This window comes from Corapipo altera, unplaced genomic scaffold, assembly GCF_003945725.1.
Source record: "Corapipo altera isolate COAL_440 unplaced genomic scaffold, ASM394572v1 71, whole genome shotgun sequence".
Classification (NCBI taxonomy): Eukaryota; Metazoa; Chordata; class Aves; order Passeriformes; family Pipridae; genus Corapipo; species Corapipo altera.
Window position 1 is genome coordinate 5,362,136 of NW_020884916.1, and position 23,221 is coordinate 5,385,356.

Sequence of the window (23,221 nt, forward strand, 5' to 3'; positions counted from 1 at the left end):
CCCTCACGGCGGCCATGGGACCCCCCCCCTCCGATATCATGGTGGCCGCTGTCGCCATGGCAACCGCCCCGTCCCCATGGCAACCACCCCCGCCGCACGCGCCCCAGACGCACCTGGCGCCGCGCGCGCGGCCCCATTGAGGACACGCCGCCGCGCCGCCGCGCCGCGCGCAGCCGCCTCGCGCCCGGCCACGCCTCCCCCGCGGCGATTGGCCCGCCCCCTTTCGCCCCGCCTTCCCATTGGCTGTCAGCGGAAGGGGCGGGATCTGGCGTGGGAAACACGGCGGGTGCTCTCGCGAGGCTTCGCGGAGCTATAAAATGCGGCGGGCGCATGCGTGATGCACTTGTGGACTGTGAGGTGGTGGTTGGCGCGTGTCGGTGTGAAGAGCCGGGTCTGGCATCACGAGTCTGACTCCTCTGCCTGGGACAGCTGTCGTGGGCCTGGGTGTGCCCCCGTGCCCTGTTACCCCTTCCGTCACCTGCCAGCGCCTGCGTTCGTGTCTGCGCGACCCCAGCGAGGTACAAGTGGTGCCCGGCCCTGGAGGGGCCGCTACGATGCCTTCAGGCATCTATGTGTCGGAATTTGGGTGTATTTGGAGCTTTCCAAGAAGAAAAGCTATTCTTTGGCTTCTGAGTAGCTGCGCATCGCTTTGTATTGGCGTCAGAAGTGAAAGCACGTTGATCGTCTATTTAGGGGGGAAATCGGCTTTATTTTCTCACCCGAACACCTTTGTTTGACCCTGCCTTGCAGCACCCTGTCTTCACCATTTCCTAATTCCCCAGGCAATCTCGCAAACCGCGGGCTCCCCGTGATGACTGACCTGAAATTCGCGCTGCAGGGATTTCAGCGTGGTGCTGGTGGGTCCAGGCACGCTGTGAATCGAGCCGTGCCTGCTTAATTGTTCTTAATTACTCCTTTAAGAGTGGTTACGTTATCGCTGATGCGGGTGGAGGTGCTGCCCGTCGGGACTCGGGTTTGTGGGTTCACCCTCGCTCAGGTTCCCCCTCTGGGGCAGCTCGGGGGGGTTTCCAGGTGAGGTGACTCACACGGGCAGGTGACTCGCCCTCCTCTGGGCCGTGTCCTCGGGCAGGGAGTTGGTTTTTGGGGCGGTGGCAGCAGTGTCAGGGCGGGGATTAATGGGAAATGGGTCACAAGAGGACGAGCTGTGACCTCGGGGAGGTCAGAGAACTTGGGGCTTATCCCTGAAGGAAATAGTTGCCTCCAGGCATGGAGGTGTGGGGGTTTGTCATCCAAGTTGACCTGCAAGCAGATGGAGGGGCACTGGGGTCATATTTTGGGGTGGGGGCAGGTGAAGCAGCCCTGAAATGTGGGTGATGGGCGCTGACCATCCTCTTCATGAATGTGTTGAGTCAAGTGAGTGCTGCTGTCTCCCAAGGCTGGGTTGGACGGGGCTTGGAGCAACCTGATCTAAGTGGAAGGTGTCCCTGCCTATGGCAGGGGGGTGGAATGAGATGAGATGAGCTTTAAATCCCTTTGAACCCAAACCATTCTGGGACTCCATGATTCTCTGTGCTGGGGTAGAGGTGAGGACCCACCTTGGTGGGGCCCTGGCCCAGCTCCTCCAGGGTGGGGGCCCCACAGTTGCAGTCACAGTACTGTGTGCAGTGAGGGTGTGATGGCCATCACTGCTTCAGGTGAACAGTGGGAGATGCTGACCCATCTTCATGCTCAGGACCTCCCCGTGCTCCCCTTGGAGATGCTCTTGTATGAGTGCCAGGGCTGTCTTCTTCAGGGGTCCCAGGGATACCAGGAGCCTCTGCAGGCGCTTGGAGGTCAGGGGGGCTTTGCCGTCATTCAAGGTGAGGTGGGAGAGGCTCAGCACTGGGGCTGGACCTCCAGCCATCCACCTCCCGGTGTCACAGGGGGTGTGGGAGACCTCCTGGATCACTCCCAGCCACCAGCTCAGGCATGGTGGGTGGAGGCTTTAGTGTCCACCTCAGAGGTCACCACGTTGTCCCGCAGCATGGGAGACATGGGGAACACATCTGGGCAGCCCCATGCCAGGAACATCCTGTCAGGGAGCTGGGTGGGCATGCAGCCCCTCGAGACCCCCCCAAATCCCTGGAAGGTGGCACCAAGACTCACCTGGAGCCTGTCTCCCCCAGGGCATGGAGGAGGAACCGCGGGGTCGGAGGGGTTGAGGGTGATGAGGGGATGAAGGCAGTGGCTGCCACCAGCAGCAACGGGCGGATGTGACCTGGGAAAGGAGAGATACAGGGAGGATTTCTGGGGGAAAAAAAATACCTTTTCTGGTAAATTTAACTCTTAAATAAGCGGGAGTGGCAGACATGGAAGCAGGGAGTGGGCGGGTCCAGGTGCCGGGAGGGCTGGGCACGGTGACACACCGGCAGTGAGGGCAGTGGCGGATGTGGGAGGGAGGCCCTGGGGAGGCCGGGCTTCCCCTCCCCGCGGTCCCAGCTCACTTCTCCCGCCCGCTTTCACATGCCCGGGCCGAGGCTGGAGCTGCTGCCAGCCAGGGGCACTCTGGAGAGCGGGCACTGGAGAGACGGGGCAGCTCCTCCACTCTGTCCCTGAGAAGCTGGTGGGTGCCCCTGTCCTCCCTTCCACCTTGGGGCAGTTTCATTGGGAAGCACTTCTGGATGTGGAAGCGGTAAGGATGGATCAGCCTTGCCACTCACTGTGGATCCCAGCGGACTCCAGAGTGAACACACTGCATTCTATCCCTCTTTTCCCACCTAGGTAATCCCAGATCTTTTTTCTTGACGAACCCAGGGGCTGATGCATCCCCCTTCCCCGCTGTGGTGCCAGACCCCTGCATTCCAGGTGGGTATCTCCCAAATTTCCCCACACTGTTCACTGTCCATGCTCATTGTTCCAGATACACTGGGGCGCTGTGGTTTCCATGGCTGTGCCGGGGTCCTGCTGCATTTTCCAAGTCCTGCTCTGTTCTTGGAGTAGGGGAAAGGCTTCAGTGTGACTTGGGGTGTATAGTTTTGGGAGGGATGATGCCAGCAGTGGGAAACAGCAGCTGTTCCCCATGTTGCTGCTCCTGGGTGCCCTCAGGGAGGGTCTGGGCACCTCAAACAGTGTCAGGAGCACGATGCCAGGGTATGGGATGGCAGGACCTGGCAGAGAACAGGCAGGAATGGCAGATGGCACTAAGGATGCACAGCTCTGGGCATCACCCACACTGTCTCTGGTTTGCCAGCAGCCAGTCCATCCCTGGTGATCCCTGCTGATCCTTCTCCCTTCCACAGGATCCTTTCCCCGCTGCCAGGAATGAGGGTCTCTCCTGCCTGTTGGCTCTTGGCCTTGCTCACTGCAGGTGTGTATCTCCAGCACAGGGAAACGCTCCTTCACAGCAAATTTTGGGAAGGCAGATGTGGAAAACCCTGCTGGGGGTGATTTTGGGGCTGCTTGAGAACACCTCAGAGCTCTACATTCCCTGGAACAGACCCTGCTGAGCTCCTGGGGATGAGACCCACCACAGAACCATTCCTGCTCTCCTCATATATGTGTTTTATCCCTCTTTTCTGCTCCCAGGAGAGGATTCCCACTGGCCACGGGCAGCTGAGCAGCGTGCTGCCCACTATGGCTGGTGAGTGTGGGAATAAACCCTCTGGCTCCATCCCCTCCGTGATGTGACAGCGTCCAGGTGTCAATGGTAGCTGAGGTTTTGGGACCAGGGTGGTTTTGGGGGGTCAGAGTGAGATCCTGCCCAGCCCTTCCCATCTGGAGGCATCCTGCTGATCTGGCCATGCTGTGCTTGGGAAGCCCACGGGGTGCTGAGCCCCCCAGACCTCACTGCAGTCTCACTCCACAGGCTGGTTTAGGCGGCTCCTGCACAAGCCCAAGCCCAGCTCAGTGGAGAGCAGCCTCAACTCCAGCCACTCCGCTTCATCCTCACCTTCCTCCTCCTCCTCCTCCTCTGCCAAGAGCTCCAGCTCCTCGGCCACCAGCTCCATCCCACTGTCACCCGTGCCGGTGCCGGACATCAGCGCCTCGGACAGCCCCCGGTGGGGCAAGAGCTACGACGTGTGCGTGTGCCACAGCGAGGAGGACCTGGAGCTGGTGGAGGAGCTGGTGTCCTACCTGGAGGGGCAGCCCGAGAGCCTGCGCTGCTTCCTGCAGCTGCGGGACGCGGTGGCGGGCAGCGCGCTGGGCACGGAGCTGTGCGACGCCGTGAGGGGCAGCCACTGCTGGGTCCTGCTCATCACCCCCGCCTTCCTGAGGGACCCCTGGTGCCAGTTCCAGATGCACCAGGCGCTGGCCGAGGCCCCCATGGCCAACGGGCGCACCATCCCGGTGCTGAGGGGCGTGGATCGCAGGGAGTACCCCAAGGAGCTGCGGAACATCTACTACATCTCCATGGCGCTGAAGGAGAACAGCTTCAGGCAGATCAGGGACACCGTCCTGCACTGTGAGTATCCTCTGGGATGCTGGTCAGACATCACTCTGTTGGGATAAGGACCATGGGAAGTGACCAGATGCCATAAGTTTATTTAAAGAGTTGATTTTTAGGTAAATTGGTTGCTAATGGGGCTTATCTGCTTTGCAGACCTTCAGGAGCTGTGCCGGAGCTCCACGAGTGGGATGGAGTAGTGCTGGGAGCAGGCTGATGCATCCCCATGGATATCACGGTCTGGATGCAGCCACGTCCCGATGGACCCACCACACTGAGCCACTCTGAGCAGACCTGGGAAGCAAGAACGGGATGTTCCTCACCTCCGTGGGGGACAGTGGTGTGACCTCCATCCAGTGGCTGAAACCCCCTGGTGGGGACAGGGACAGGGACATCCATCATGCAAACACTAAGCTCTGACATCGGGTGGGTCTGGGGATCTCCAGAGCTCCTTGTGGCGCTGGTGTTCCCTGTCCTGAGGGGCTCTGACACCCCCGGGACCCCCGCTGGGCTGACATGGCGCCCGCTGGGCTGCAGGCAGGACAAGGCAGGGTAGACATTGCACGGGATCGTCGGGACTACGAAAATGCAGAAGTTTTAAATTTTTCTGGCTTTCCTGATTCATTAGTTTTGTCTCCATCCCCAGTTCGTGGGTTTTGTGGGAGAAGGAGCCAGGAGGATGGGGGGAGGGGGAGGCGCGTGAGACCTCCGGGCCGCCAAGGGGCGCTCTTAGGTCGCGGGTCCCGAAGCACATGCGCACTTCTGCGCGCGCGCGCCATGGCGGAGACCCCGCAGTTGAAGAGGAAGCGGGCGGAGGAGGAGGGCGAGAATGAGAATGGCGGGGCCGCCGCCGCCTTCTCGCTGTCGGACCTGCGGGTGCGGCGCGTCCTGCGGGAGTCGGCGCGGGACAAGGCCATGTTCCTGCACGCGGAGGTACCGGCGGCGGGGTGGGGGGGCGGTTGGGGCCGCCGCCATGTTCCGCGCTGAAGGCTCGGCCCCGCCCACCTGTGGCGCGCGCTGTAAAGGCCACGCCCCTTCATCGAGACCACGCCCTTTCCCGAGGCCACGCCCCCCGGCAGGTCCAGCCCTCAGGGACCCTCCGACCGTCCCATCCCAAATCCAGCCAAACCGGGGCAGGGGGCGGTTGCTGCCCGTTATTGCAGGCCTCGGGTTATTCTTTCTTACTGGTATAACTTGCTTTTGGGTCCGAGCAGGTTTTTTGTGCCTGCCGGGTAAAGTGGTGTTGAATTGCGAGTAGGATGCTGGCTCTGGGGCTGTAAATAGTATAGACGTGTCCATTGAGTGCCATTACAGGGAAATTTGTTTTAAGTCCAGGAGCTTTATGGCCAGAGAGCCTGGCTGTGGCGTGGGAACCATGCTTCAACTCCTGGCTTCTGGAGATATGCATCCCAGTCTCGAGACAGTGCGTTGCTGGTCAGTGGGGAACAACTGGTCTCAGATCTCCTCTCTGCCCTGTGAGCCTGGCAGGGTTGGGAGCCCCAGGTGAACCCTGTTGCTCTCTCTGGGTTATGTGGTGAGGCCTCACCTGGGTCCTGTACAGGCAGGAGTGATTCGAGGTGGGGGGTGTTCCACACCCAGCACCTCCCAAAACCACCCTGCTGAGCCCATGTCCGGATCAGGGCTGTGGTTCCTTGGAGCAGGGCAGCAGTGAGTGCTCCCTGCCCCAAAACATGCTCCCTGTCCATGGTGCAAATCCCTACACCTGTCTCTGCCCTCTTCCTGGCCCTCTGTCTGTGCCCGGTCAGCTGGGGAGCATCCAAGATGAAATCAGGGATGTTGTGTGTGGGGATCCTGGGAGCATCCGGGGAGGTGCAGGTAGGCTGAGTCATTACCCACATCCCATGCTCCCTCAGGAATCACCTGTGTTCCCTGATGAGGGGCAAATTCCTGCTGTGCCTCAGGACAAACATGCCTCTTGGTTTTGGATGGGCTGGACTAGGAGGGGGTTTGGACACGAGGACTGAGGGGCTGTGAGGTGTGTGCTGTGGTCCCTGACCTCAAACTGCCCACCCAGCACTGGATCTGTGATTGCTGACCGTTTTATCCCTTTTTATTCCAGAGGATTGGCCTCTCTGGAGAGGGGACAGATGCTGTAGTCATCCTGGAAAAGACTCCTTTCCAGGAGGAGAAGATCCCGGACTTGCTGAAGAAGGCGATGAAGGCGGAGCTGCAGATGCAAAACGACATTTACTGCACGTTCTACCTGAGCCCTCCCCCGGAGCTGAGCGGTGAGTGCCCTGGGCCTGGGCTCCTGGGAAGAGTGGCTGGGATGCTGGGATGTGCTTCCTGCCCGCTCCAGAGGCCAGGATGCAGCGACATGGACAAGTGCTGCTGCTGAACATGGCTCTGCCACCCCAGCTGTGGTTTGGTGACAGCAGCACAGCAGGCCCAGCTGGTGAGGTTGGGTGCTCATTGTTGCTCTGAAGGAAATGTCTTACTCCCAGGGTTTGGATATTGTTCCATATCATTCCCTTTCCCCCACACCATGGACACGTGGCTCAGTTCGTGAGCTGCTGAGCAGCCATTGTTTCACCTGTGCCTTGGTATAAAGGTGCAGAGGGGCTTAGGGGGTCCAGGGCTTTCCATGGGTTTTTGTCACTGCTGTCAGTTACTCAGGTAAGAGTTGTCTCTTCCCAGAAGGTTTAAATTGAAAACAGCCTCTGCAGAGCACGTGCAGCTCCTGCTCATCCCAGGGTTGGCACCTCACAGGCTCTGTTTTTGTCTCCTGGTAAGGGCAGGCAGCTCCTGTTTGAGGGGTTAACCTCGAGTGCTGGGGGGATTGGCCCCATCTCCCTGCTGATTTCACACATCTGTGTGTTACCAAACTCTGTGAATAACAGACTGTGACAAGGACAGATGGACACACTGGGGAGCTTCAGTGGAAGGCTGTCACTCTGTGAGAGGGATTCTTGTCATGGTGGAAAAGTGTCCTGTAGTGGTGGTGCTCTCCAGCCCCTGCTGGGAAGCAGGTGTGGGCTTTGGGCAGGCCAGGTACTTCAGTTTTAATCATGGAATCTTAGAATGGTTTGGGTTGGAAGGGACTTTAAAGCTCATCTCATGCCAACCCCCTGCCATGGCCAGGGACACCTTCCGCTATCCCAAGTTGCTCCAAGCTCTGTCCAACCTGGCCTTGGACACTTGCAGGGCTGGGGCAGCCACAGCTTCTCTGGGCAACCTGTGCCAGAGCCTCACCACCCTCACAGGGAAGAATTCCTTCCCAATATCCCATTTAACCCTGCCCCCTGGCAGTGGGAAGCCATTCCCCCTTGTCCTGTCCCTCCAGGCCTTTGTCCCCAGTCCCTCTCCAGCTCTCCTGGAGCCCCTTTAGGCACTGGAAGGGGCTCTCAGGTCTCCCTGGAGCCTTCTCTTCTCCAAGTGAACACCCCCATCTCTCCCAGCCTGGCTCCAGAGCAGAGGGGCTCCAGCCCTTGGAGCATCTCTGTGGCCTCCTCTGGACTCGCTCCAGCAGCTCCACGTCCTTCTGATGTTGGTCCCAGAGCTGGAGGCAGCTCTGCAGGTGAAGTCTCACCTGCACAGAGGGGCAGAATCACCTCCCACAGTTAATTCCACATGAATGCTGGTATGTGCTTTAATTCTGGATGTGCAGTGATAAATGCCATGTCAGCTCTTCTGTAAACACAATAACAGCCAAACAGGTTTAACAGAGGCAAAATTAATCTGAGTGATTGCCTTTAAGTAAGACGTTGTTGCAGTCCCAAATTAAATTTTCAGGATATTTGACGTGCCTTCCAAAAAGCACTCCTGTTTTAACTCTGTTCCCACAGTGCAGGAGGAGGCACTGTCTGGATTTGGGAGCTTGTGAGTTGTGCAAAGCTCCTCTTGTCCTGTGGAAGTCTCAGAATTAAAGGTTTCAGTGGCAGGAAAACACTGTAACACCACGGATGTTGTGGGAAGGTGTTAAAGCTGGGCTTCCTCAGCTGGAAAAGCTCCTGCTCGGGCTCCTGCTGTGCTCCAGCCCGGCAGGAGTTGCAGTGATTCCCACGAGGTGGCATTGCAAGCCTGAAATCCCGAGGGCTCTGCAGCCCAGCCCTGCCAGCCTTTGCCTTCCTTGCAGCAGCGCTGTGTAACTCCAGCACTACTCTGATAGTAGAACTCCTCCTTTTCTTTAAGGCTTATGCCAGGTGTGAAACCCCTCTTGCAGGTTTGAATGGGGAATAAGACTCTGGCTTTTTTTTCTGCTGAGCTTTATCTCTTTAGTGAACTTTTAAATCCATCTTTAAAAGGTAAGTTTTTGCAGAAGTATTACCCAGTGGTGCATCTTTGCTTCTAACCCCTCCTTGGCACTGCTCTGCTTGCCAAGCAGCCCCGGGCAGGAGACCAGGAGGGCACTGTGGAGCTGGAGCTGCTCTCCAGGCTCCCCATGGTGGAGCTGAGAGCAAGGAGGCTTCTTCCTTCCAAGCAACTAGCACCCAGCAGCTGTTCTGTGGGTACATGGCTGGAGGGCAGCTGGGCTGGCACCGGGGAAACACCCGTGTGTGTCAGGAGGGGAAGGAAATTGCCCTTGTGGGCTGAGTCACGGCCCGAGGACGAGGTTGATGTGAGGAATGCAGCTTAAAAACCTAAACTGGAGAAATTGCCTGTGAGGCCTCAGAGGGTGTTGGGGTTTGACTGACCTGGGATGGTGAGTGGTTGTGTGGAGACCGAGGGAGCCCTTGCAGGGGGTCTGGATGCAGGGTTAGAGAGATGCAGGGGTCTGTCTCCTGGTCCTTGCAGGTTTACACCTGGGTACAAGACACAGTAAAATATTTTGTAGAAAAGCTCAAACTTTGGCATTGAGCAGTTCATGGAACAGTCCTGGGTTGTGGTATTGTGGGATAAAGGAATTCCCCTGGGGGGTTTCACAGCACCCTGGGCAGCTGAGCCCCCCCACACTCAGCCCTTGCTTTCTAAGGTTAAATAAACCTCGAGACTGAGGAAATGGTGATGGTGAGTCACTCGTGCCTCGGGTGTGCTGAGGGTGTGAGGAGCTGCCTCCCCGTCCCTCTGCTTTTCCCAAGTGCAGTTCCCAATGCCACCTCTGTGGTCCCAAGTCCCCGAGGTTTCTTCATTCAGCTGGAGTTGCTTACAGCCTACAGTGGAGATTTCCTTCACCCTGTCCTTGTTGAAATGTTGGTGCCGCTCCCTCTGCGTGGTCAAGCCCGCGCAGGCCCCGTGCAGTGACGGCTTGTTTGCGTGGTGAAGGCAGGGGAGGGGAGGCCAGACAAAGCATGTTACTTGAGCAAACAACTCCCCTCCAACCTGGGAAGAGGGATTTTGCTGTGGGAAGATGAATTTCGCTCTGCTGCTGCTGAAAGATGAGATTTTTTTCAGGGCTGGGAGCATACCAGCGTGAAGGCGGCACCAGATGAGTCTTGCTCGGCTCATTGGTTTTATTGCATATGTCAAAGCTAAAATGGAATATAACGTTTCCAAACCAGCCAATAATGGTCAGAGTTCATCTGAAGGGCGACCCAAACCCCCAGAGTGAGGAGAGGGAACTTTTGAGCGAGTTTGTGAGGAGTAGTAGTATCAGAACTGGTGTAGCTGCGCTGCTACCAAAGCGCATGACTTATTTTAAGGCCACTTGCTGGATGTTGGCTTGATTTAAGAGGCAGCTTATGCCTAGAGGTGAGAGATAGTGGTGGAGGAAACCCAAGCCTTGGGCCTTTCTGTTGCAGGGAAACAAAGGGCTGACTTCATAATGGCAAAGATTTTCCTGCTGCCAGGGGTTGATTGCAAAAGCCAGATGGTTCAATCAACCTGTTCCCTGATGACATCCAGCTCCTCATGCCCGTTCAGCAAGGAGAGCTTAATGTTTCCAGCAAAAAGTCTCCTCTTGCCTGGCTGCTGCAGGATTGTGTGTTCCACAGCACCAAAGCCATGTAAGGGCTCTTATCAGTCCTTTAAGGAACCTTTACGTGGGGCTCAGGCTTATTAATAACATCTAAAACCAAGCACAACAGGAGATACTCTGTCTCCCTCGCTCCAACATAGGGTGGAGAAATTATGGGAAAAATAGGAGAGTGTAGAAGGAAAGTTTTCAGTCATGCAGGAAATGATCTCTGTCCCAAAAAGAGGCTGGTTTCCGTCAGCAAGGAGCTGAAGAAACTTGCAGGAGCTGCACTGGGAAGGCCAGTCTGTCTCCCGGTGTTTCCATGCTCCAGCTGCCTCTGGAGCTTGCCCAGCCAAGAAACCTCACATTTACACTGAAATCAAAAGCTGGAGCCTGAAGCTGTGTGAGTGTGGGGGTGGTTTGGGGGACAGTGGGAGGTATCACCGTGCTTTGCTCTGTGTTTTGAGGGGTGGTAACCTGCAGATTTCCCCTTTGCAGTGGCTGTTGCAGCTGAACCCACCATATCCTGGGATGAGCCCCAGAGCCCAGGCAGCCTTGGCTGAGTCACTGGCACTGCCCCTGGCTTGCCCTGGCATGTGCTGGCCATGGAGACTGGGAGTTCTTACAAGCTTTATCCTTTTGGGCTTTAATTCATTCACTAAGGAGAGCCCCAGCTCTCTGAGCCAAAGCTGTGTCGTACCTGGCTGGGGTTGGGTTGGACCCCTGTGCAGTTGTGATCCTAAAAGTAAATAAACTATTTATGCAGCAAGGGTGGGGGAGGTTGTGTGCTATATGTTGGCTTAAGGCATTAAATATTGGCTTAGAGCATTCTATATTTACTTAGGGCTGCATCCAAGGAGACACCTGATAATGGGAAGGCAGCCCAGAGCTGCATGTGGCAGGAACAAGGCTGGCAAAGAAAACCTGTCCAAATGAAATGTCTCTGTTGTTCCCTGGCTTTGGCAACTTCCTGCACTTGATGGTCAAGTTGATTGGGCATGTTGTAAACCAACACTCAGCTTCCTGCTAGCACAGGGAGGAAAAAGCACACCACAGGCCCAAAAGCAGAAACAGGTTCTGCCTGCCCTGTGGCTCCCTGGGAGCTTTAAATCTGTTTAAAACAGGCTGACAGTGCTCCATGTCAGTGCTGCTGAGTGGGGTGGGAGAAGCCACCACCAGCCCTCTCCTCACTGATGGGCCTGGAGGGGAATTTTGGCAGAGCCTGGGGACAGTGTGGCCCAAAAGGGGAAGAGGCATCACTAGTGAGCTTGGAGTGCCCTTTCCTATGTGCATGAGCTCTCTCTACTTTGTGTTTCATCCTTTCCTCCTGGCAACAGCTGCCTTCAGCTCTTTTTCCCTTCAGTTCCCCAAACTGAGCTGGTGTTTTGATTCTTCTTGTGTCTTGGGTTGTGTTTTCCTCTCTTGTTTTTAGCAGACGAGGGGAGGAGTGTGTGTCTGGTGAATCTGAGCATCCTTTTCTCCTGGGCAGTTTCCCAGCGTGGTGTTTGCCCTCAAACACCCTTTGTAGGGTGAACAGCCCGGTCAGTTTTCTCTGCCATGGCAGTATTTGCACCTCTTGCTCATCCAGGTTCCTTCAATTAAACCTCCTGAGTTTTTTTATCACCTCTAGTTAACTGATGGTCAATCCTGACTTCCAAAATAAACCCCAGATGCTCCGTGATGTCCGGGGCTGGCGTTTGGGAACTGATGTGACTTGGGCATGAGCAGAGACAATCCCTGACCCTTCCGCCAGCTCAGAAAGCCCCATCACATGTCCAGTGGTTCCTTACCCTGTTTCCAGGCTGGGGCAGGTTTCGGGTGCCCCACAGCCTACGTGCTGCTCTGGTGCATGTGGAGCCTGCCAGGAGCAGGCCTGGAAGTGGGAGCGTGCGGCCGCGCGCCAGCGCTGGAACGATCCCGGGGCGAGCCCAGTCTCGTGGTGGATGGTTCTTGTGTCCAAGCCTGGGCATCCTGTGTGCAGCTCCTAAGGACTCTGAGGCTCTGAGCAAGTATCAAACAGCCTCTCTGGCTGCAGTGATTGATGCTAATTAGCATTGCTGGGACATTTTGGGGTTGATGAGACCTTTAGAAGGGAAATGATCGTTAGTGAACCACAGCCTCTCCCCCCTCTCCTCTTGCAAACATCTGCTCAGGCGCAGCTGCAAGTTCAGGAGTTCTGTGATCTCTGATTTAAAGCCCCCCGAGTGCTCTCCCCCAGTGTGAGCAGCCCTCTCCAAACTGGGGGGGTGCCAGGGAAGCCATTCTGGGTCCCCTGCAACCCCGGGCACTGTGGTTACCACCACCCAGCATGGAGGGGCTTCTGCTGCAGTCCCTGCTCTTCTTTTGGGGTCTAAAATTAAACTGTGGAAGTTTCCGCCTGAGGCTGGCTGTGGTATTTTATCTTTTGCCTTTTTTGTTTTCTCCCCAGTGCTTTGCTGGTCTTTTTAAGTGAGGAGAGCTACAGCCTTGTCTTTTTTTCTTTGGTATTACATCATCCTGCTAGAAGTGCTAATAGAGTCCTGGAAAACAACCTTGTTTGAACATGTGTATGGTGGGAATCAGACCAGACTGCCCTTGTGGTTTGCATTTTCATATTTCATGTTACCAGCATTTTCCTGTGGATTTCATTAAGCTGGGTTTGGCATGGAATGAAAAGGCAGAGTCTCTGGGCTTGTACAGCACTGACCTTAAAAAAACAGAAACCAGAAAACTAAAAAAGGCTCAAACCACCCTAAATCCTGGCTCTAGGAACAAATAGGTGTTTATATTCAGTGTCTGGCTAGCATATAAACATATATAAAGCACAAGGCATGGCTTTGGTCATGGGTTTCCATGGCAGACCCTGGGCACAGACCGTAGTGTTCACAGTGCCCCAACCACATGCCTCAGTCCAGTCCAGCCTGCCCAGGGTTTGCCTGGGCTCACAGGGCTTTTCTCCCCCTTGCATTGATGTTTATGGCAGCTCTGTGTTAGCTGGGGAGGCAGAGGCACTCCCATGCCCTTGGAGTTGTGTCAGGCTCTGTATCACACATCCAATCTTGGCCAAAGAGGGATGTTTGCCAAGGGTTTTACCCCTTGTGGGTACGATTTACTGCTGCCAACGTCAGAGCTGCCAGGTCAACAAGGTGAACACTTGCAACCTGTTTAATGCCACAGAAATTAGACAGCAAAGTTCTAATCTTAAGGCAAACAGAAGATGGCTTTTTCTGCCAGAGTAAACGGGGAAATGCTTTCTGTGGGCAGGGGGTCACTCAGCCCTCTTCCCTCAGCTCATCCTGCTCTCTGTTGACCCATCAGCCCACATTATTTGCTCTGGATCTGTCCCTGTGCCCTTGACCTCATTGCCTCCTGCACTTGAGCCTCGAGGCCAAGCACCCTGAGAGCTCTGGGAAGGATCTGCTCCTTGGAGCTCCTCTGGGTTTGTGGCTGGAGAAATTTGCTGGGTGCATCCCGTGAGCTTTGGATTTGAGTATGAGGAAGCAGCATCCCTGTCCCTGGGGTCGTGTTTCCATCCTGGTTGTTGTCTGCACATAAACCCTGCCCTGGGAGCTCCAGCTCTGCCCTGATGTTGCTGATAGGCTTGAAAGAACAAGTGTGGGAAAACCCTTCCAGACAGCAAACTCCTCCACCTGGACTGGAAAGACAGGCCCTGGCTGTGTTGTTGGCTCTTCCTTCCTCCAGAAAAGCAGCAGCAGTGTGGGAGGTTAAAGCAGTTGTTTGCTTTCCATGTCCATTTTCCCTCATCTTGTTTTAGCGGTGTCTCTTCAAAATGTCTTCGTGTGGCATTTATCGAAAAGGAAAACAGATTTATTGGGGACTGAAGGAGGCAAATGTGGGTTGGTAACTCAGTCCCCGTGTTTGTTCCTAGAGATCAAGGCCACAGTGGTGTACCCTGCCACGGAGAAACACATCCAGAAGTACCTCCGGCACGAAGTGCACCTCATCCGGGAGACCTGGGAGGATTACCAGAACATAACCCTGCCCTTCATCCAGTCCCAGAGCTTCAGCATCCAGGTATGGAAACCACCACCTGCCCCTGCAGAGACGATGTCTTTGGTCTCCAATGCTCTGGGCTGTCAAAAGTCTCCTCCAGAGCCCAGGCTGAAGAGCTGGGAGTGCCCTGCCCCATCTCCCTTTTGGTTGTGTTGTCAGCTCTGTGGTGCTGCCCCCTCTCCTCTGGCTGGCTGGGACATCCTTTTCTGTCTTTGCAGAAAAACATTTGCCTTGGACCTGTACTCCGAGTTGCCTTTCCCAGGGTTTCTGGAGAAAAGCTGAGGCACTCCTCCTTTCCAAGGGTGGCTCCCTGGGCGTTGGTGCTGTTCTCTGGGCTTTTTAGGAGTCTCTGGGGTGTTGTGTAAATGGAAAGGCACAGATTGCTCTTAGATTCCTGCATCAGAACTCACTCCTTGGGCTCTGGCTGCAGCTCCTGCCATTCATATTCAGTCTATATTCTGTGTGGTGAAACTGTTACTTTTAGTGTTCTCCTTGCCCCAGGGAGACCCAGACTTTTCCCCTGTTTCTATCCTTTTTGACCTTCCCCCTCCCTAACTTTCTCCTTTAGGGACCAAAGGAGCACAAGTCTGTAGGGACCAATTTGTGCCAGCTTGTGCAGAAGGGAAAATAAAACAAATCCTTGCTGAGGGGATCCATTAAAAATAAGCCCCCAAACCAATGAGGGGGGCCTTGGATACCCCCCCCACCTCTTTCCTGCTGCATTAAACTGCATCATTTGTTAGCTGGAGAAAGGCAAGGGTGTGTTTCCACCTGGTCACAGCCTGTAGGATGTTTTATCCATGCTTTTGCTCCTAAAGCTGTTGAGTTTCCTGGTGTAGCAGCTGCCCTCAGGAATGGCTTGAGCTCTCACTCTGCCTCTCCCACCAAGTGCTTGTGAGCTGATTTCTGTGCATGGAAACACATTCCTGGTGACCATCAGGAACATCTGCTGAGGAATCATGGTCAGCACAGTCAGTCCCTGACCTTTGGGGTTTGATAATGCTGCTCCTTGTCTTTATCCAACTGGTTCTGCCGAGTGGAAAGGAAAATGTGAAGGGTAACAGAAGTACCAGGGGACCACAGAGCTGTCTGTGTTTCCTGCTGGAGGATGCAGAGCGTGGATGCTTTCAGGATAATGGTTTTATTGTGGTGCCAGTCCCTGGACATGTGTTCTCCTCGCTGGGCTTGTGCTGGGAGCAGCAGGGGCAGTCAGTCAGCTGGGGACCTGCCCCATCACGAGGCAGCCTTGGGTTTAAAATGCAGCTCATCTGATCAGTGAACTTATTTAGGGCACTGATAGCTTGGCACTTGTGATCAGAGCAGGCACAAAAACCCCAACAAAGACCACATTTCCATTTCCTGCTGAGCTTCCTGCTGAGCTTTCCTCCCAGGGTCACAGAGCACAGCGAGCTTGTGCCATGCTTTCCAGAATCACTGGGAGAATCTAATCTCTAAGATGTTGGTGAGAAGAAAAGGCCAGAAATTTAAGCAAAAAAACCCCAGATCAGGGGAGAAGTTGCTTTCTCCCTCCAGATGTATTCACGTCAGTTCACAGTGATGCTAAGTTTTGATTAGATTAATTAAACTCTGGATGGAGTTCCCCTAAAGTGTCTGGTGTGCACAGCACCCAGAGAGATTTGTTTGTGAGACTGGCTGCACCTCCCCTACCCACCTGGGGCAACCAGGATGTTCCATACCCATATTTGGGTGGGGAAAATGATGTTTCCAAACATTCTCAGCTTCCAAGCTCCAGCAATTTCCTGCTGCCTTACGTTGTCTTCTGGGGGTATGGCTGGGAACTCCCTTGGCAGTACTTAAGCTAGGCTTAAGCTAGAGCATAATGTGCATTTTGGAGGTGTACAGAAGGATGCTGGAGCTCAGGCTGGGAACCAGAGAGAGCAAAGATGCTTTTCTCTGGTTTTACTCTGTTCCTGATCCCTGGTCTCTGCCATTTCCAAAACTCTTCTCTGAATGGTGCTTTGCTTTGCAGGAGGAGCATGGGGGGATTAACCAGAGCAGGGCTTACAGAAGTCTGGAGGCTGGAACTATAAATATGGAAGAAGAAGAGTGGTGAGCTGTTTCCTAATCAGCCAGGGAGCCAAGAGATGTGCACTGCCCAAAAAACCCAGGCCTTTTGTGTCCCACCCCAGGAGCTGCCAGCAGCCAGGGCTGCATCCAGCTCAGGCTTGTGAGCAATCTGCACCTTCCTCTTTGGACAGGGAACAAAATCAGCCAAGTTCCCTTCCCAGACCCTGTTGTAAAGATTTTGGTGCAGCTTGGGGTGCTGCAAGTGGTGTGTGCTGAGCCCCACAAGAGCTGAGTTCCACTGCTTTTCACTGAAGTGCTCATAATATCCTGTAGCTTGTTGGTTGTTGGAGGGTTTTATGGACAATTATTTGGTTGTCCTAAAAGTCAAGCCATTGGAGTTGGGGTTTTTTTATATTCCAGTTGCAGGGAATGTGCAATAATCCATGAGCTTGGGCTAAATGCACCTGAGATGTTGGGTTTTATATTCTCTGCTGGTTTATAAATCATATGTTTCTCTTTCAGTGGGTGTATAATATCCTGGAGAAGAAAGCTGAGACCGAGAGAATCGTCCATGAAAACCCAGATCCTTCCAATGGCTTTGTTCTAGTTCCAGATTTAAAGTGGAATCAAAACCAGGTTGGTTTGCTTCTCTAATGCTGCCTGTCTGAAGGTTATCCAGAAGAAATGTCCATTTTCAGGCTACAAACAGCACCCTGATGAGAGTTTTAGTGGGTGCCTGTGTCCTTGTGTTCACACTTGTGCCCACTGTGGATGCTGCAGAACCCAGGCTGTTCTCACTGCTGCTGCCATGTATTTATTGGGTTCACTTCCTCTCCTGTATCAGCCCAGAAGTTGTTGGGATGTTTTTTTAACCTGCATATTTATTCCTGCTGAGCTTCTCTGGGTTTTTTTTTGCAAGCCTTGACTTTAGGTGCAAGAATGTTATCCTTTGGCTGCTGCAATTAACTCTCCTCCACAGCTTTAAGCAGATGGTCCTTGGCTGCTGAGCAGCTTCTTCACCCCTCGTGGGAGTGGCCACTTGGTGAAAATGATTTTTAAGCCCAGGCAGTAATCCTAAATTGAGAAGTATTTCCTTGTGCTCCACCTCCCTTTCATGCTGTACTTTTGGGGAGATGAAACTCCAGACACCTCCCCCCTCCCCGCCTTCCCCGAGAAGTTGGTGGCGTCAAAAAAAAGTCCCCTTTGTGTTTCTGATCCTCATCTGCTTCTGCAGGTGGCAGGCAGGCAAATTTCCCATATGATTAAGGCTTAGGAATGAAACTAAAGCTCAAAAAAATGGGAACAGGAGCCTGCAATGGTGGGCAGCACCATCCTGTGTGTCTGTGTGGGGAGCAGCTGTTTGTGGTGTGGTGCTGAGTTGTCTCGGGGAGTGACCTGGGGAGCACAGACACCACTGCAGGGTGGTATCTGCTCCCCGTGAATTCCCTGCACATCAGCTGCTCCAAAAATCCCCTGCTGAGCTGTGATGGGGTAACCAAGCTCGAATTTCCACTTGTTCACTGGAGGCACTACCTTCTTCCTGCAGGGACTTTGCAACAAGTCAGGCTTTCAGGCTGTGCCACTGTGCCTTGTTCAGTGCCCTTCCAGGGGGGCAGTATTTGAGGACCCTAAAACATGCAGCATGCTGTCCCTCTCCCAGCTGTGAGCAGTCTGGTGGAAATCCTTACTTGCTGCAACCAAGCTTTGCAATTCACATCAGGATTGGGCTAAAATTTGTGCTTCAGCTTCCCCTAGAGACCTGCTGCATCCACATCTCCCAGCTGGCATGGTCAGGGAGCACCTCAGTGGTAGGATTTGTCCTTAGGGGAGGCTTCCCCATGCTCCTGTCGCCTCTTGGAATGTTGAACAGGATCTTCTGGATTTCTCCCTGACTGCTGAGTTGCTGTCTGCACCCTGGTCATCCCTGGAGCGATCCGGGCCCTTTGCTGGTCTGGTTCCCAGGCAGGCCAGCCAGCATCCCAGGAAGGGCTGTCAGCTTTGCCTTTGAGCCAAGGAATTTCATCTTGGCTGTGGGTGACCCTGAGCCAGAGCTGATCCTGCCAGCCCCGGGGCTGCCTGGGAGCACTGGTTCCTCCCAGGAGCACTGGTTCCTCCCGGGAGCGCTGGTTCCTCCCGGGAGCGCTGGTTCCTCCCGGGAGCGCTGGTTCCTCCCGGGAGCGCTGATTCCTCCCAGGAGCACTGGTTCCTCCGGGAGCACTGATTCCTCCCAGGAGCAGTGGCTCCTCCCGCCGCATCCCACCCAGCCAGCGAGGCCGCCGAGTGGAGCCTGGGAAGCAGACACAGCTCCCAGCAGGACTCTCCGAGCCCTCCCTCAGTCCTGTCAGCAGCATTGCCTCGCACTCGCTTAGCACCTGGCCCTCAAATCATGCAAATTCACCTGGAATTATTTTAGGCTGATAGATGGGAGGAAAATTTCTCCCTCGCGCTGTGAAACCTGCCGTCCTCAACCTTCTGGGTTCCTGCTGCCCAGCCTCAGTAGTGGTTGGAGGTGGTTTCTTGGAGTTTTTGTTATCACTGGGATTTTTGGTTTTGTTTTTTTTTTTTAATTTTTTGGTATGTTTTTTTTCCCCTCCACAACTTTTGAGTTGGTTTCAAACCCGCAGGGGGCCCGAGGCGTTGCCTGAAGCGATGCCTGCCATGACATCATTCCGGGCCTTTTTAGCAACAGGCTTATTTGTTTCAAACAGCAACATGCAGATGTTGTTCTAAGGAGAGGAGCTGTTTGCTTTCCCTCCCACCAGCCAGCCTGGAGCCAAAGAGCACGACCTGATACACTGTCTTTTTCTGGAGCTGTGCATGGGAATCACATGGAACAGCCCCCTTGAGGGTCCTGAGAGCATCCTTTGGCACATGCATCTGTTTCCAAATAGCCACGTGGGTTTCTCACAGTGCTCAAGAGATCTGCTGGGTTTCACACATCCAAACCCTTCAGTGTTTGTATTAGAAAGTCACTAACTGAGCTGAAGGAGACTGGGATTTTAATGTTTTTAAAGCATAATGATCCACAACCTTATGTCTTGTTAAACACTGAATGTGATAAGAGCTCCAGGAGATGCCAAAGGTCTGGTTGAGAGCTGCTGAACGGGCATATTTCAGTGCCCTGAGGTTGTACAGTGACCAATTAGTCTTGAAAATTGTTATTTATAGAACTGCTGTGACTGGAGAGTGGCCAGCTGTTTGCACAGTGGAAAAGTGGGAAGCTTTTCACTGGGAAAAATCTACAGTTGCAATTTTGGCCTCTGTGGTTCACTGTAAATCCTCATCTGAGCAGGGAGATGAATCTCTGAGAAGGCCATGGAGTGTGCACGGGGGGTGCTGACAGACCCCAGGCACCTTGGTGACCCCCCATGTAGCTGGGTGAGCACCTGCACCAGGTCTCCAGCCTCAGTGCCACAGGGACAGCGTTTTTGAGGTGCTCAGGGAGATGTTGTGAACGTGCAGGGGCAGCACCGAGCGTGGTGCTTGTGGTGTGAAGAGCTGATCACTCCATCTGCCTTCAGAGCTGAGAAGGCGTTTGTCATCCTGCTGTTTGTTGGTTGGGATGAGGCTGTTCTCTTCTGGTTATTCCTGGACAAACCCCAGTTTGTCCAGAAATGTTCTGAGGTGCAGTGGGTTTGTGGGTGAGCACATCCTGTACGTGGAGATTCAGCCCAGCCTGGGTGTGGGTTGAACACGAGGGCAGGTACCCCTGTATGACACAGGTATCCCCGTATAACAGAGCCTGGGAAGCTGTGGATGGTGTGTCAGGTCCAAAGTGCTGCTGCCTCCATCTGCTCTCTCTGTGTCCCCTGCATGCCCCTCTGTCTCTGCAGCTGGATGACCTGTACCTGGTGGCTGTCGTGCACCGCCGGGAGATCAAGTCTCTGCGGGACCTCACGGCCGAGCACCTCCCGCTGCTGAGGAACGTCCTGCAGGAAGGGAAGGTGAGCCTCAGGCTGGTCCCACACTGCTGTCCTGGCCAGGGAGGGCTCGGCTGCCTCTGCCAGGGCACTGCCGGGATTTTCTGGCACAGCATCTGCCTGGAGACTGATAAGCAGATGATATATCACAAAACAGGGCTGTGCTGCTCTCTCTGCCTGGAGACCCCGATCCCTGCTCTCCATCAGCACCTTCCCCAGGTCATGCCATGTCAAAGGTGCTTTAGGGGTGCTCCATCCTTCCTGTTAACAGTGAGCTCCCCATCCTCCCCATATCAACAGCCTCCTCCCCGATTCCTTCCATCCTCACCAGCTGACGTGTTTTTCCACAGGGTGTGTTTGGGAGATGGATGTGCAGGAGCTTCTCTTTCCTTCACTGCGTTAGATTTTGGAAAGTAATTGCACTGGGGAAAGTGGGAGATTAATTAAGAGATTAGCCAGGGGATTGCAGCACACGGAGCCGGAGTTCACTGGTGCTGTTTATAGCTTTAATTACACTGGCTGGTCACAGGATCCCTGTCACTCCCTGAATGAGCCGGAGCGATAAGGGTGGAAGGGAAAATGATAGGAGTGGAGAGCACGTCCTGTCACGGAGGGAGAAAAGTGGAGCAGCTGGAGGCATCACTCCATCCCTGCTGAGGCTCAGAGGGTGGGAAGAGCTCTGCCCTTCACAACTTCCCCCTCTCCCGTGCAGTGAGGAAGCAGAAATCCCTTCTGCCTTTCCCTACGCCTTCCTTGCCATCCAGGAATGCTCCTTTCCGCCCATTCCCAGGTGTTGGCAGTCCTGACCCGTGTGTTTCCCGTCCCTAGGAGGCCATAGTGAAGCGGTTTGGGGTGCCAGGCTCCCAGCTAAGGATCTACCTGCACTACCAGCCCTCCTACTACCACCTGCACGTGCACTTCACCGCCGTGGGCCACGACGCGCCGGGCAGCTCTGTGGAGAGAGCCCATCTCCTGGCTGATGTCATCGACAACCTGGCCATGGACTCCACCTTCTACCAGAAACGGGCCCTGACCTTCCCCCTGCGGGCTGATGAGCCCCTGTTTAAGAAGTTCCAGGAGGCAGGAAAAGTGTGAGCAGGGAGAGGTGCTTTTGTATCATATTTTTTTAATGAATAGCTCTTTTACTGGTTTTTTTTGTTTGTTTGTTTTTTTAAGGTTTTGTTGCTTTCGTGTTTTTTAACTCTGTTTTTGTACAAGGTGGGGCTGATGATCCTTTGCTATGGAAACTGTGTTGTCTGTTGAAGTCCATTAAAACATTGATTGAATAAACCCCTTTTGAGTGTGCTGGATTTTACCCTGGAGTGGGCACCTCTGGGATGCAGTGAGCATCCAGGAGGGTTTGGGCAGGAGGGGCTGTGTGTATCCATCTTCTCCAGCCAAAGGACCATCCCTGTCCCCAGATGTCAGCCCAGACAGGGGAGTAGCCAGACAGACAGGTCCAAAAAGCACACTGTCCTTAGAAAGCTTCATGTATCTCCTATGAATTTACCCCTGGGAAAGGGATTGCAGCTTTCCTGGGGCAGGGAGGGGTGTCTTGCTCCAAATGAATCAGTGACTAACCGAGTCCTCGCCCTTCCCGGCTGGCTCCGTGGAGACAAACGCTGTGTGCTGCCTGATCCCAGCCCCAGAGCCATCACCTCCACTGCTCCTTCATCATCTCCATCTGAAATGACCTTGTGTGCAAGGGCAGCCCTTCCTGCCAGAGCCTGCTCAAGGTTTTGCAAAGATTATGGGGGAAAAAGAAAAATAAATAATAGTGCTCTTCCTTCTGCCGAGGGGGTGGTGGGGCAGGGGAGGGCCAGGAGTTGGACTTCATGATCCACTGTGGTGGGAAAAACCGATTTCTCTGCATGGAGAGAGCTTGCTCTGCCACCCAGCCACTGATTCCACTGGACACCAACCTCTAAATTCTTCATGAGCTCTTGGTGCCAGAAGGGGCTCTGGTTTCTGATCAGTAACCAGGGTGGAATCGCAGGAATCATCTCTCTGGCACCCAGTTCTTTGCTCCTTTCCACAAGCTGAGCTCCAACAGGGGTGTTTTGTGTGGTTTATTTTATTTTTTTTTTTTGCTGATGGGAGGAAAAACCAGATGTGATTTGTTTTTTTCAGGGCTGCTGCTGTGCATGGAAGCTGCTGTGATGGAGCAGCCGGCTGGAGTGCAAGTGGCATCATCAGGGCTGCCCCAGGGCTTTGCTCAGCTCATCCCATTTATAGATATTCAGGTCAGGCAGTTCCCTCGTACCTTTTAGCAGCAGGGAGAGGCAGAGCAGCTGGATACAGCCACCTTTCCTTGTCTCCCTTCAGAAATTCCCATTTGCTGGGTTAACAGTTGGACTCCATGATCTTAGAGGTATTTTCTGACTTTATTCTATGAGTCTAAAACTCCAATCCATGGTAAGAAAACTGCAGTGATCTCCTGGGGGAGCCTTTCCCTCTTGCTTCTGCTCTGCCTACCTCTGGAGCAGTGCACAGCAGGGGCCAGAGTTGATTTGGGGAGCTGGGGAGCTTTAGGATCTGGAGGTGGTCAGTGGGGTTGGCTGTCCCCTGGCTCTCCCTTTCTCCAGGTTTTAAGCTGCTAAGGGAAAGGGATGATTTTTTTTCAATACCAGAGCATTTTCTGTGCCAAAAGGGAGCTCGGTCTCCCTGGGTGAGAGAACAACCCAGTTCTATGTCCCCACCCAGGCCAACCCAGGGAGATGATTAAATAACCCATCCTGTCTCCTGAGAAGCCTCCCTGGTCCTCAGGTATGGAAAAAACACCCTCAGTCTTGAAAATAGACTCTCTGAGGGTTGTGAGAGACAACCAAGCAGCACATCTTCCACAGACCATCTGTCTGGCTCCTGCTGGAGGAATCGTTTTCCTGGGAGACTAGTAAGCATCACCCATCTCCCTGGGGAGCTGTGGGATAGATGGGGCCAGGGATGGGGGGCTGTCCCTGCCTGTCCCAAGAGAAGGGGTCAATGGGAAGGATTCTGATGGATCTGGAGCCTTCAAAGGATTTATTGAGGTCCCAGGGCTGG

At 54.3% G+C, this 23,221-nt stretch overlaps 3 protein-coding genes across 4 annotated transcripts in view; 2 read left to right on the forward strand and 1 right to left on the reverse strand.

The window, feature by feature from the left end:
• Window positions 1-153, reverse strand: part of FAM118B (family with sequence similarity 118 member B) — a 9,468-nt gene extending 9,315 nt beyond the window's left edge. Inside the window, exon 1 of the mRNA XM_027655697.1 lies at window positions 114-153. The gene's annotated coding sequence lies outside the window, so the exon portion shown is untranslated. The remainder of the gene's footprint in view (window positions 1-113) is intronic.
• A 173-nt stretch (window positions 154-326) lies between these two features.
• TIRAP (TIR domain containing adaptor protein) lies at window positions 327-4,991 on the forward strand. Its single transcript, XM_027655706.1, has 6 exons — window positions 327-518; window positions 2,722-2,805; window positions 3,240-3,307; window positions 3,526-3,580; window positions 3,806-4,402; window positions 4,541-4,991. The coding sequence occupies exons 4-6, from the start codon at window positions 3,574-3,576 to the stop codon at window positions 4,582-4,584; spliced, it is 648 nt and encodes a 215-aa protein (XP_027511507.1). The 5' UTR covers window positions 327-518; window positions 2,722-2,805; window positions 3,240-3,307; window positions 3,526-3,573; the 3' UTR covers window positions 4,585-4,991.
• Window positions 4,992-5,138: 147 nt separating this feature from the next.
• Window positions 5,139-21,469, forward strand: DCPS (decapping enzyme, scavenger). 2 transcript variants are annotated; one of them, XM_027655702.1, is made up of 6 exons: window positions 5,139-5,317; window positions 6,465-6,633; window positions 14,107-14,252; window positions 16,782-16,895; window positions 20,093-20,203; window positions 21,008-21,469. In XM_027655702.1, exons 1-6 carry the CDS (start codon window positions 5,162-5,164, stop codon window positions 21,272-21,274), a joined length of 963 nt encoding a protein of 320 aa, XP_027511503.1. In that variant the 5' UTR covers window positions 5,139-5,161; the 3' UTR covers window positions 21,275-21,469. The 2 variants fall into 2 exon arrangements, with proteins under 2 accessions (XP_027511503.1, XP_027511504.1); XM_027655703.1 differs by lacking the exon at window positions 5,139-5,317 and adding an exon at window positions 5,566-6,220.
• Window positions 21,470-23,221: the final 1,752 nt, after the last annotated feature.